Raw genomic sequence first — 14,083 nt, 5'->3', positions numbered from 1 at the left:
GATAAAGCAATGTTATTTGCAAGTTTAAAAAAGATCACCTCCTCTGTAAGCTGGCCATCAGCTAAAGCTCCAGGACAAAGCTGTTATTTTCCCTCCCATCTCTTTTTCCTCTTGATCTGGATACATAATATTGATTTACTCACCCTGAATGAATAGGACTGGAAGAAAGAGCCACGTTGTCTAAGTTTTCAGTGCCCCAGCTGAGACGATAAGAATTCCTTTCTGCCTCCTTGGCTAGAGTTGACACCTAAATACAAAGAACACTGGATTTCATAAAAATACTTCGCTTCTATGAAAGCAAAGTATAATGAAGTCTAAAATGTAGCATCACGGGGAAATGGTATCACCTGAAAAAATTTTCATTCAAAAATATAGGACGAAAGCACATAAAATGAATGTTTTAAAGTGCATTCCCTTTTAAATTATATCACTGATAGAAGATTACATCAGCATGATTGTTTTTGAAGAGAACAGGTATTTATCTTTTTCCTTAGACCAAATCCCCCAAACTGATGAAATCATAACTAAAACTAAAATATTCCAGAATAAACTTTAAGCCTCTCCTTCTAGCTAACAATTTTAAATATTACAGATATATTAAATCTCATCTCATACCTTAAATGTTACCCTATCTCACTTCTTCCTTTCATAGAGGTTTTATTTAAAAAAAAAAAAAAAAAAACTTGTTTATACTTATGAGGGCTGTCCAGAAAGCATCCAGTCACATGAAAAATAGAGACATACATGGCTGGATACTTTCTGGACAGCCTCATACACTCTCCACAGAAGAACTTGGTCTAATTGAAGAAACAAGCATTCTATTTTTTTTTCCAGAAAAGCTGTTATTTAAAAAAATGAACAGAATATTCTTCATGTTTTAGGAAAACTCTCTTATCCTAGTTTGTCAACTAAATCAAAAATGGTTTTTCTTTTAGAATACAATCTTTCTTAGGATATTACTGGCATTGAGTAATTATAACGCTCTCCAGATAGCACAGAGATGAAGGCCAAAAAGTCACTTACCTGGTGACTGGGGATCACAACAGAGTCGTCAATCATGGCACTGTCCCTCAGGTAGGAGGCATGGCTCAGTGTATGAGACCTGTCGGAACTGAAGGATCGAAGGCTGGTAGGTTGGCAGGAGGCCATGGTCATATACCAACAGCAGTGGTAGGTTTGGGAGGATAAAATGATGAGCCGAGCAGGAGAGTGAAAAAAGCGTGCTATTAGCTAACAGTGCAACTTCCAGGGGACACAGGTCTCTGCGTTGCCCTACCGCTCTGTCCAACAGCTAAACTAACACATCCTCTCACAGGTTCCTACTGCTCAATAGCAAGGACACAAGGGAATCCAGAAGTTAAAATTTGATACTCCTTATCTGATTCATTTTCCTCCCAGAAGTGTTTGAAACCAGCAACTAGTTTACTTACTGCCAGTGCAAGAAATTCACATAGGAAATAATTCTAAGAGAGATTGCTTAAATTTGTGTTAAATGTTAATCTCCCTGCAACAAAGAGGAATGTAGACAACCCTCAAAGAGAAAAGCAAAATGAAAGCTCAGGTTCATTTTCATCCATTATTTTCGATTCTCTCCCCATGGCTCTGTCTCTTGCTCTCTAACCCGTGAGGACTAAAAGTTGGTGCATTCCCCTGGAAGGTACAGCGTGAAATGGACAGTGACCAGATGCATGCTTCCTGCGGAAGTACAGTTCCTCTTGTTTGTCTCTGGTAACTCCAGCAATGCTATTATTTTTAAACGAGCGCACTGTCCCCTTTGCATGAACTGTGTGCGCTGAGTGAAGCACCGAGGAGTGGTGGTTGCCGTGGTGATGAGATGCAAGAGCACAAGAACCCGTTTCTAAGCAGCAGCCCAGAACACAGACACATCTGCCGGCACAAAGACAAACTGCCAGTGGACACTGACCAAAAATAAGGTTTGGCTTCAAAATGGGATTGAGGCCTTGATAATCAGTGCTTTACATTTATGATAAATCTGAATTTCGAAGTTCTGAATTATAGGCTCAAATGTGACAGGCAAAACTTGACATTTGCATAAATCCAATTTTGTTCCTTCTTAATCAATCTGCAAAATCAAATGCAAAGTTGACTGATATCTCAAATGAGGTTAATTTTATACATATTAGTCTAAGAATTAAAGATCTGGATTCAAAATGCTAGCTCAAAGTCCATAAGAGGGAAAAAATATATGCAACCTTTCACAATACTTACAGAAGCAAACTTTCATTTACTTTTAGGTAGTATTTGGCCAGTGTAGCACCATAGAATTATGGACCGACTATAAAGTTAGCCTACTTGTTAGGAGAAACTATTTTCATTTTGAAAATACATTTAATTTTTAAGTCACATACTATTATCTTAATGAGGTGTCAGTTGTCTTTGAGGAAAACACTGCTCTGTGGATAGTTTAGTGCAGGTAGATTTATGACAAAAAAAAAAAAGAAGAACTAAACAAACAAAAAAAGCTCTCAAGTCCTAGAGGGTAAGTGACATGAATCAAAGGAGTTAATTGTCTAATCCTATGTGTTTGCATCTATCTAAAACTTCACGATAAAAATGAAATATAAATAAAACTTGAAAACTAGCTATTTGATGTTATATAGACTCCTGCATACAACTGAGGCTCCTGAGGGAATTGGGGTAGGAACAAGCTGGACACCTTAGTAAATTCATCAGCAGGGGATTTAGCCCCAGCAGCTGGAGGTGGCTGCCATCAGGGCTGCTTTTACAGTCAAGCAGCAGTTGGCTTTTGATGTTGTCCTACATAACCTGGCTGCAGGCTGCTGTGATGAATTTTGACCTGACCTTGAAATTGAGGCTTGGACAGGTATTAAATTATTGAGAAAATGGTCTTTAGAGTCAGCAAAAGCTTGTCTAAATTAGTGGAAGGAATAATTATTTTCCTGCTTTAAACCCCAAAGAAAAACAGATAAGATCCACTTGGATCTGTTGTGTACCAGGCAGCAGTTGTCAAATCGCATTCTCCTTTATTTTGGTTTGAATGGGGCCAATGGGAAAATGGTAGATGGGCCAATCTCTTAAAATGATATGGCTTGTTTATGGGCTCAACCGTCTCCTTCCCCTCTCTGGGTTTCTAGAGAGGGAGGGAGAAACCCTCCCTTCAAGTGGTTTCTATTGGATTAGATTTGTTAATTGCTTAATCTCTATCCACAGCTCTAGATTACTTCTGACTTTACACCTTTAAAGTGCTAGATTTATCTGAATCAACAATACAAAAGGAGCAAGAAGCCCTGTGGTAGAGGACTAGGGATGTGGCTGCCAGCATTGTCAATGTCTAAACTTTAAAAGAAGGCATCAGGTGTGAATTGCTACACTCAAGGAATGACAGTGACTATGTGGAGAAGTCAGTCTGTTTCCGTAATGCAGCATTAAAGAACCCGTTTGGTTGTGAATGTAAAGCCACATTCTGATGGAATTTTGGCATCCATCTAACGGATACCTGGGTCTATCTCAATTGATTTTGGACTGTGAGGGGTAGAGAGAGTTCAGTGTTAGAGTCTGTCTTTTCTAAAACCCAAATAGGAAAGAAATACAGAGGAAGAAGAAAGGAAAGAAAGAGGCAAAATGGCCTACAGTGATAATAAGGTGACTAGGGTAGAAAGAGAAAGTCAGGGGGACACACAGACGGGGAGTGAGAAAAGCTGGGCAGAGAGGGAAGGGAGAATGAATGTGCCTAAGTTCCTCTATCTCTCTTTGGATTTTATTCTAGCATAATGTTTACTGCTTTCTGAAATGCTTATTTGTTGTTTAATGAATGTGTATAGTTTCTAATTGCCCCTTTCCCCATAATGTCATAGAACCTACTTAAAAGAAATAAAAATAGTTAGAGTACAGGGTGGCCATAAAGTTCAGGTGCAATTTTAAATTTTTAAATTGCACGTTATTTTAACTTGCCCATGAATGTTATGGCCACCCTGTATCCCAACAGCAGAACAATTATTCTCTCTAAAAGAATAACAACCAGCACAAAAAAGGTCTGGAACAATTTAGGTCTCTGAAACCGAAAGTTTCCACCTGATTTAAGACATGACAAACAAGTTTAAATATTATGCAATTGAACCTCTAATTTTTCATGAAGTCAGAGGTCCTACTGTTCAGTTAATACATTTTAAACAACATGTATCCATAAAAGTGTAAAGTTTTACTTGCTGTTCAGCTAGCGGATGTGCCAAGAGTTTTGTTAGGCTCTTAATTTATACTTAATTATATGGTGTAATTCCTTCATGGATATATTAGTTAGTATGAAAGTATAACTTCATTGAAAAATATAATAACTATTGTCCTGGTAAAATATAATATGTATTAGACATTCAGTCAATGGTGCGGCAAACCCTATTGAACAAATAAATATCCAAAATATTTCAATGTGTTTTCTTCAAAATATGAAGAAGTTTCTGTGGTTCGTTGTTATCTAATATTTTATATTAAATGAGAACAACATTTTTAATTTATGAGCAATAATAAAAAGGGCACAAAGCCTGATTAATATGAACTTGGTTGTGTTTTTATTTAATGTTCATTAAATTGTATGTTTTTCTATTCTTTCACGTCTATGTTTATTTTAGGCATCAGAATCTTTTTCCTGTCTTCTCCAGCTACACATAGGCTTATTAGGGTCGTTGGAGGGAAGCTATGTTAATATATTATCAACCACAAGGTGGAGCTGTGAAAGTTAAAACAATGTACTTGCTGGGTCATAAAGCAGACTTTCTTTCTAATAATATAAAATAATATAAAACCCTTTCTAGCTAAAATAGTTATCCAATTTAATGACAGAAAACCCTGATTTGAGAATAAATCCATAATTCTAGAAGATAAGCACTCCAGCAAACACATACACATTAAGCAGTAAGCAGAGAAATGTGGATGTATCCAGGAAGGCCATGTTTTTATGCTATGTTAATACCTACCTGGGCATGGTGCTATTGAAAGCAATTCAAATAAAGAAATAATGATAAGGACAAGGAGTCACTGGAAAAATGTAACATACTAAATTGCCTAAGCAAAATTTAAAAACATAAAACAAGAAAACCATGGAAATGAGATGCTGCTATCATTCCAATTCCAGGACTGTGACTACATCTCGTGCTCTAAAATGCTAGTGACAACGCGGAGAGCAGATTGGGTCTGGTTTGTTTCACATCCCCATCCTTACATGCTGATAAGCATTTCATTTAAGTAGAAGCATCAAACCATCCATGTTGTTTCATAGAAAATATTCTCCCAAATTCTTTCTCAACCTAAGTACTTTGAAAGAAGGCAAAGGGCCCAAATCAAGCACTTATTCTCTTTTTTTTTTTGAGACAGAGCCTCAAGCTGTCACCCTGGGTAGGGCGCTGTGACATCACAGCTCACAGCTACCTCCAACTCCTGGGCTCAGGCGATTCTCCTGCCTCTGCCTCCAAGTAGCTGGGACTACAGGCACCCACCACAACACCCAGCTATTTTTTGGTTGCAGCCATCACTGTTGTTTGGCAGACCTGGGCTGGATTTGAACCCACCAGCTCAGGTGTATGTGGTTGGCGCCTTATCCACTTGAGCCACAGGCGTCGAGCCTAAGCACTTATTCTGAATAAAAGCGACCATGCCAAAAATAAAGGCACTTTAGCTGGCAGTAATGTGACTAATCATAAATTATTATGAATTGGTGCAAAACCATAAATATTATATTTAATCGAAATTTGAGGTCTTTTAAGAATCTCAAATTATAGGATCTAAATCTATCAACATATCAAAACTAAATATCAGTAACACTGACCCTGTGTCCAGTCCATCCTACTCCCACTTCCAGAGGCTCCTCCTTCTGTATCTGGAGCTCGAGGACCCCTCTCTATCTATGTACATCATTGAAGCCAAGGAGTCAACTTATTCTCCCTCCTCTTCTCTCACCCCTTGAAATCCATCACCAATCTTACTAGTTTTATCTCCTGGATGGGTCTCAAATTTTTCATTTCTGACATTCTCTCCATGATTGCCACCAAGGTTAGTGTTTGAGCGCCTAATACTACTGCAACAGCCTCTGGGTTAGTTGCAACCTCCCAGCTTAGCCTTTTGACAATGCTCCTCTAAAATTCATCCTTTATCTCACTGGTGAAAACTTTCATCGGATGGGAAGGATGCATTTCCATCCTCCACATTTGCACTCCAGAACCATTCTGTTCTTCACACATGCTGGGAGCCACTGCTCATGACCTTTTTAGGGTCATAAATGCCCTCTCCATCTTTTCTTGTCCTCATTACTCTTCATGTGGTTTGTTTGGCTTCATCTCCTGCAGGAAGCTGGGGCCTCAGAGCTCCACTGACGCTCTGTGAGCATTAGTCACTAGTCTCTCTCCCACCCTGTTAGCCCATGAAGTTATAAGCATATCTTAGATTGTATCTTCAGCACTTACTACAAAGGTTGGCACAGAAAGGCACTTACTATATCTTCAGTGAATTGTTTTTTTTTTAAAGCTGTGTTTGCTAATTATCCACTTAGAATTTATTATTCATTAAACTCTTCCCTCCCTCCCACCCTTCCTTCCTTCCTTCCTTCCTTCCTTCCTTCCTTCCTTCCTTCCTTCCTTTTTCTTACAGAGGCTCAAACTGTCACCCTATGTAGAATGCCGTAGTGTCATAGCTCACAGCAAACTCCAACTTGAGCTCAAGAGATGCTCTTGCCTCAATTTTTCTATTTCTAGTAGAGGCAGGGTCTCACTTTTGCTCTGGCTGATCTTGAACTCATGAGCTCAAGCAATCCACCCACCCTTGGTCACCCAGAGTGTTAGTAGGTGCAAGCCACTGTGTCCGGCCCTAGAGTATTTATTTAATAGACCCCAAGTATGCTAGATATTCATAAAATAATTTCCAATACAGCTAACTTTAAAATCATACATCCGAGACTGTTCATTAGCAAAAGACATTACACTACAGGGACAGCCACAAGCTTGACCTAAACAAGCAATCACATTTTTGAAGAGCACTAGAGAATGTTCTTACTTAGCTCTCCTCAAAAAGTAACAAGCACCAATTGTATTAGGTAAGAATAACCAAAAAATAACATTAATCATACATTTCAGAATATTATATAAACCTCCCCAGACCTGACTGTAACAGCTCAGCTCCCTCAGATGTTGCTTGGATCGTTTCTTACATCCAGGCTCTTTGGGGATTCTATTCTGATTCCTTTTTCATAAAAAAGTCAGTTTCAGGCACAGTTTTCCTCTGAACTTGTTTCTTTTTAATTTTGCCTCACAGAATACTTTTATTCACATAAATTATGACAAAAGGCAGGTGGAGAATTAAGAGAATTAAAAATGTCTATAGACACCACTCAGTGGGACTGAGTGTAGCACAAAACTGTTCATTCGGTTTCCATGGAGAAAAAAAGTGGCAGATGATTAAAAACATCACATTTAATGGCAGAGCACTCTTTTATCATGGTTTTCCATCTTCATAGATATTTGACTTTACCAAGTTATTTAATTTTTCTAGGCCTCATTTTCCTCTTCTTCAAAATGGGTACTCTCTAAAGTTGTTAAGAGAATGGAACAAGATAACATGGTAGCTGCTGAGAGTTGGTACCTATTCAGTGCTCAATGACTACTTCTACTTTGTTATTATCACCAGAAAAAGGCGTTGCCAACACTTCTGGCCCACATCAAGTAGAAGCTTTGTGTGATACCTGTCAGATCGTCCTCCCTCCAAGCTGTATCGCAGGTAATTCATACCATCCAGGAACTGACTGCTGGGTAGGGAGTCATCACCCAGTTCTTTTAGATCCTCAGGCCTAAGGTATTCTCCCCCATCACCTGTCATTGTGTCATCACCTTGAAGTAATCAGAGGAAGATGGAGAATCATTTGTTGAATGTAATATTAACTACAAAACATGCTCTCAATGGTGAAATGCATCAACAAAATAGCCTTAACATTAATAAAACGCAGCATACTAGAAGAATGTAGAACACAGGCAGACCATTACAAAGTGCTAAATTTTAGAGAAATATTTGAATTTTTAGTACTTACCAAGAAGAAATAATGACGTGATTATAATTCTTTTAGTATTTTTTTTTAATTGAATGGTAACTATGTACATTAATGCACTTCTGGGGTACAGTGTGGGGTTTTCACATGCAATCTGAAGTACTTCCATCAGACTGGTCAACACAGCCTTCAATTCTTTTAGTATTAAACTGGGACATACCCCTTTTGTTTATTTCTGGGAGAAAAAAATTTCTGAGCTGAATTCTAACTACAGATATACTAAAACACAGGCAGTCCTCTTTGGGTACAAGGCTAAATTAATTTTTTAAAAAATCCGTGAGTTTTGTTTTATTAATATTTGGGAAGACTAAGTCTATTCTCATTCATGAAAAAAGTAAAGGGAATGGCTGAGTGTAGGATCCGTTACATAATACCAGCAATAATACCAGTTTGTATTACAGATACCTTAAGCAAGAGACCAAAAAAAGACTATTTAAAAACTGAAGTTGGCTTGAATACTCTCTCTTTCTCTCTTTCCCCCACCTACCCTGGTTTTCAAGAATCTAAGATAGTTGAGCTTTGCTTTCTGGCACCAAATGCCTAGTACTACCCGGGTTGGGGCATCCTGTCCCTCTGGATTTGTTTTTTCACTTCATCTTGCTTCTCCTTATTTGCCAGTTCTTTCTATAGTCGCTCATCAGCCAAGATAGTCACAGGGAACAAATACAACTCAATGTGAACTTTAATTTCTTGGTTTTTCTTATTCTTCAAAATTCCTTAATAAAATAGGGTCCGCATTTTAAGGCCTCTTATTCCTCCCCTCTATCTTTCCCTGTTGTTACCTTGGAAGCGAGAGGAGGCTTCTAAGAGAAGAAGGTGCGAAAAATAAGAGAAATGAAGACAGTCTAGCTGACGTGACTCCAAGTCTGGAGGAGCAGGCCCTGTGCTTTATCATGTGGAACAAGTAGAAGAACTGCCTGGGCCTGGCCCTCCCCTTAGATGTGTACAGAATCTTGTTAAAACATTGAGTGAAAGTCATTTTAAGAGCATATTTTTAATTAAATACAGTAGAACCTCCATAGCTGACCAGCCCCTACATTGATCATCTCCTTAAGTAACCTAATTTTCATAGACCAGACACACACCACCTGTAGGTATCTGTACTGTAGGTCTGGTTCCTTATGTTAACATTGCTACATGTTGACCAGTTCATTACAGTCCATTGGGTGGTCAATTTACAGAGGTTCTACTATATGTCAAATTTTTGTGACTCTAATGACAAGTCAAGGCACAATTTAAAAACTGCTGATTGTGCTGAGTTCATGAGATAGTGGATGCCTTTTACATTCTCCCTTTTCTCTTCACTTTGATGGTGTTGTTGTGATGCTTAAGAAGCCGCAAAGTTCACTGCTACTAAAAGAGAGATTTCAAAGTTTTAGAGACTCCTATGGCAGCCTTGGATATATATCTTGATGTTTTGATCATGTCTTAGAGAGAAAAATGGTCCAAAGAAGCCAGCTCCCTGACTGTTGGAACTAGTGTCTAGAACGTTATCCAATGTTGGCACTAGCTGGAAAGGTACCTATCTCAATGTGAATCTTGCCAGTGCTACATACAAACAATTTCTCTCCAAGACACTTGTGTATGAAAGCCTGCTGTTTGGTAGCACTTATCAGCAGGGAGAGATACAAAGTAACTGCTGGTAGAAATTAGCAGAATGTAAAAAATCAGTTTAAGGGGAAAAAATTACCCAAGATGGTCCATTACTAGAAAATTCTGCATATGGTTCAAAGCTTTAAAGATGTTTAATGTGCTCCCAAAATACAATGATCATATTCTTGCCTCTGTTGGTAGGGGAAGAGATTCCTGCCCATTACAGCTGGCCCATCTCTGCCTCCAGATCCTTATCACTGCCCATTTTCTTAGAAGCCTTCTCTGCTAGGCCCTTCATCTGTAGCTTCCTCTCCTTTATAGAAGACTTTGTTGAAGTCTTTCCCCTTCCACAGATAGATACCCATACTTCTGCCATCCTTGAAATACAGTAACTTCTTCCCCCGACTCTTAGCCCTTATTTATTTGATACTCTGACTCCTTTTCCTTCACAGACAAACCTATTAAACAGATGCTTGCTAATTTTAGCAGTTAATCAGTAGCCAAGAGGTGACTTCTTGGGATAACGACTGTCCTTAATTTCTTGGCTACAAATCTCTCCTTATCTTCCCACCATCTTCAAGTCTTTCTTCCCACTCTCTACTTCCCTTAGATGTTGTTGTCGCCTATGTGCCCTTTCTTCTTATTTCATACATTACCATGTGGACTTCAAGCACCACTATTTACTAACTAAACACAAATTTGTATCATCCCAGGCTTCTCTAACAAACTGAGGTTCCATATTTAAATAGCCTTCTGGACTTCTCCTGGATTTCCTAATGAACATCTCAGATTTAGCATGTCTGAAACAGAACTCATCTTCTTTCCCCATCCCCTGCCAACATGTGTCTCTCCATAAATTACCTATATAGGCATGCAGTATGACTATATCCTTGCCCAAGTCAAGGCAGGATAAAGGGTAAGCACCTGTTTTAATACAATATTTTGGATTAAAATCTTCAGCTCTTATTTGTGTGAGTAGAGAACTTTTCATACATTTACTCTTTGGTAATTGGATTCACGAGTGAATATTGATAATTGTTTATAGCAAGTTAGCCTGAAAGGCCATCTATACTTGGTTTGAATACTCAGTTGGGGTATTGATATATTGTTACTGCCATTAAAATAATAGATTCTGTAGAGAACACAAGGATTGGCTATTAACTACCAAACACATGTTGTTGCCTGTGTCCAAGTAGGTAATAGCAGGTCCCATAAAAACATTTTAATGGAGCAAAATATAAAAAGATTGGCAATGTCAATGAGCCAACTTCATTTATACTAATCATTTGCATGAAAAAGTTACTTAACAATATTCAAATGATTCTTCACATAAAAATTATTCAACTTGAATTTTCATCTGAGAAATAAAAATATTAAGTTTTGGGCTATTTCTAAAAATAGAAAACTACTCCCACCACAAGAGACATTCTACTAATGATTTTGCAACTATTATTGAGATCTCTTAACATAATTAAGTTATCTGATGAACACTGTATAAGTATTTTCTACAGCTAATATCTTTTCTTAGAATATAAATTTAGAGGAAAAGTCATGGCCTTAAACTTCAGAGTTAATAAAATCCATGCATTCAAATGCATATGTATACAATTCCACTCACATTACACAAACTAGTTCAAAAGAAACAGATTAGTATTAGGAACACAGATTTAAATATTAAGCAGTTTGCTGCTATCCAGTTAAAAGAAGCAAAAGCAAAGAAAAACTTTCACTCCAACCATTTCCTCTAACGGTACCTGAATCACTAAGTGCTTCCCCATCAACAAAGTGGTCACCAAACTGTTTAAAAGCTGTTCAACACACAAGTGAAAGATAAGACATATGGTTCCATAAAACAAAATATGGAAAATTAGTTGGTAAGTATTAGGACAGAACCCAAAATTATAATTCTTGAATCTGCTGGCATTCACAACATCTTTTAATTTATACATAATAATACACTGACCCAGCATCTGTTCATTTTTATCATAAATTCTTATAAAAGCTGAGACGACTCGCTGCCTATTGCCAATAGGCGATTTAACAAATGTATTCCAAAGAAGAATATCTTAATGTGAAGTTTTATCTTATGATTTTACCTTAACCTAAAAAATACCCTTAATATTTCTTGCCAAAAGCAGTTAGTAATAGACCTATGACTATCCTTTATGACACTAATTTTTCCCAGTCAAGTTCATTTGACCAAAATTTGCACTACTCAAACTTGGTTGAATATTTTATATGCTGCTGCTATCATGATTTATTAGCAGCAAATTTTTTGTTCATGTGGAGTATTCCATGGAAATTCAAAATTCACAAAGTGAAGAAAAGTCTACAACTTTAGACGAAGTAGAAGTCAGGAGCCAGAAACCCTAGTGGCCCAATCTCTGACTCTAGCATGATGCCCTACCCTACCCTGGCAGGTCCAGTTCTCCTTCTAGAAAAGTCTCAGGACTTTGAAATCCCTTGCCTTACATCATTTATTATCACCTCTAAAACTCTAAGGGGCACATTTTCTGACTTAAAGAATTACACTCTTATGTTGGATTTGTACTAATTGCTATTATACTATTTTTAACCTATCCTAAGGCTATTTTCCTCTGGATTTAAAATGTTTTTTGCACATGTGAACCATTCAAAACACAGAATTTCTCAATTGAAATTTCTCCATTAATAAAGGATACTCATTGATGGAGTAAACTTTAAGGTCTTCAAGGTTATTTGAATAATGAAATATTTTTTTAACATAAGTAAAACCCATTTTCCTAGTAATTGTATGACAGGCAACTATTTTCCAGTTTCTTTCCCCTTATCCAGCCCTGTTATTTAATAGACATCATGGGTAACGCCAGGAGAAAATACACGAATCAGAGCCTCTCTTCCAGCCCCTGCCTCTCTGCAAAAGTAAACGTTCTGAAACAAAAGTGAAGGAGCGAGTTTAAATGTTAAGATGTTGTTATCCACAGCTCCAGTTTCTGTCCCTGGTAAAAAAGAGGACTTGCCCTTGGGTCAGAATGTGACAGTTGTCACGGAGTACTGAATAAAAAGTCTTACCTTCTTCATCGGAAACATCAAGAACCTCAGTCATCGTCTCAGGAACATTTAGTTTGTGTTTTTCTGTGATAGTCTGGAAAAATAAAAATCATTAATGCTCAGGTTAAAAACAAAATCAAATAAAAGACGAGAAGAATCACACCCCAGGAAGCCAGCCTGCAATAGCAGCCACCAGCCCGCAGGCCCTCAACGTTCCATCTTTTCCACATGTATAATTTGGAAACTTACCCTCTTTTGTGAAAACTCATTTGTTCTTTCTGAAGATAAATGATCATTTACTCCAGTGAAGTTGTACGAGTGACAGTTCATTGTTTTGAGTTCTTATTTAAAAAACTAAATTCCTTAGCCATGACATGAATAATTAGTCATACATCTCAATACAGCAGATTAATGTTCTCAGGGATTCCCTGAAAATGAACTAAGCAATGCGTCCAGAAAAGTTTTAAAAAGAAGCCAGGAACATATGCATCTTATTATAAAGAAAGCAAGCCATTCAAAAAGAAGCTGTAAACAAAGTAAAGACATAAACTGTCTGAGCATAAAGGGGACACACATCTCTGCTGGGATCAGAGGACGAACAGTAGGAGCTCAACCTGGTGTATGATAATACTTCACTGGGATAGAGTTCTAGTGTGTTGCTTATGTTCCTTGCATGATAACATTACACAGCCATCACATCCACTGGCTTTCATTCCTGAGGTACGGTGTACGGTTGAGAGATAAGAATCTGAGTCAGGATGCCCGACTTCAAATTCTGAATTTATCACTTATATAGCTATGAAGACCTAGAAAGTGCCCTAACCTCTCTTTGTCTCAATTTCTTCAATCATGAAAAAGGATAGAACAGTCCTTCATGAAGTGGATATGAAGGTGAAATGATGTAATGCATTCAAGGGCTCTAAGAACAATACTTGCATGTTAGTACTCAAGAAACATTAGCTAGCATCATTATTATTGTTGTAATTCAATATTAAATTCATGTTAAAAATGAAGAGGTTTTAAGTTTTTAGTCATTCATGCAGTCAAGAACCATTCTGAGTGCCGACTGCATACCACAGTGATTAAACGATAATGGACATGAGCCAGGCACAGAAAGACAAATAGTGCTTGATCTCACTTATACGTGGAATCTAAAAATTCAGACTCATGAAAGCAGAGGGTAGAATGCTGGTTACCAGGTGCTGGAGATGGAGTAGGAGGAGCATTGGAGAGGTGTTGATCAAAGGATACAAAATTTCAGTGAGTCAAGAGAAAGAAATTCAAGAGATGTATTGTACAAGTGGTGACTACAATTGCTAACAATGTGCTGTATGTATACTTGAAAAATGGCTGTATGTGAAGAGGATATGTATGTCAGGTGATAAATATGTTATTTAA

The 14,083-nt window shown here is 37.7% G+C and overlaps 1 protein-coding gene across 44 annotated transcripts in view; it reads right to left on the bottom strand.

Annotated features, from left to right (window-relative positions):
• The window catches only part of ANK2 (ankyrin 2), a 654,255-nt gene that overhangs the window by 66,002 nt on the left and 574,170 nt on the right, over positions 1 to 14,083 (bottom strand). For 26 of the 44 annotated variants that reach the window (XM_012810348.2, XM_023518158.1, XM_023518166.1 and 23 more), the window contains 4 exons: positions 12,707 to 12,779; positions 7,703 to 7,847; positions 1,024 to 1,126; positions 144 to 247 (listed from right to left, as the gene is read on the bottom strand). In XM_012810348.2, the coding sequence (XP_012665802.1) occupies positions 144 to 247; positions 1,024 to 1,126; positions 7,703 to 7,847; positions 12,707 to 12,779 (425 nt within the window). Of the gene's footprint in view, positions 1 to 143; positions 248 to 1,023; positions 1,127 to 4,949; positions 4,962 to 7,702; positions 7,848 to 12,706; positions 12,780 to 14,083 lie in introns of all 44 variants that reach the window. The other 18 variants (XM_023518175.1, XM_023518155.1, XM_023518163.1 and 15 more) reach the window with 3 other exon arrangements.

This window comes from Otolemur garnettii, unplaced genomic scaffold (genome assembly GCF_000181295.1).
Source record: "Otolemur garnettii isolate 467f Iridium unplaced genomic scaffold, OtoGar3 scaffold00129, whole genome shotgun sequence".
Taxonomy (NCBI): Eukaryota; Metazoa; Chordata; class Mammalia; order Primates; family Galagidae; genus Otolemur; species Otolemur garnettii.
The sequence above is the reverse complement of the archived record's forward strand: the minus strand, read 5'-3'. Positions and strand labels throughout refer to the sequence as shown.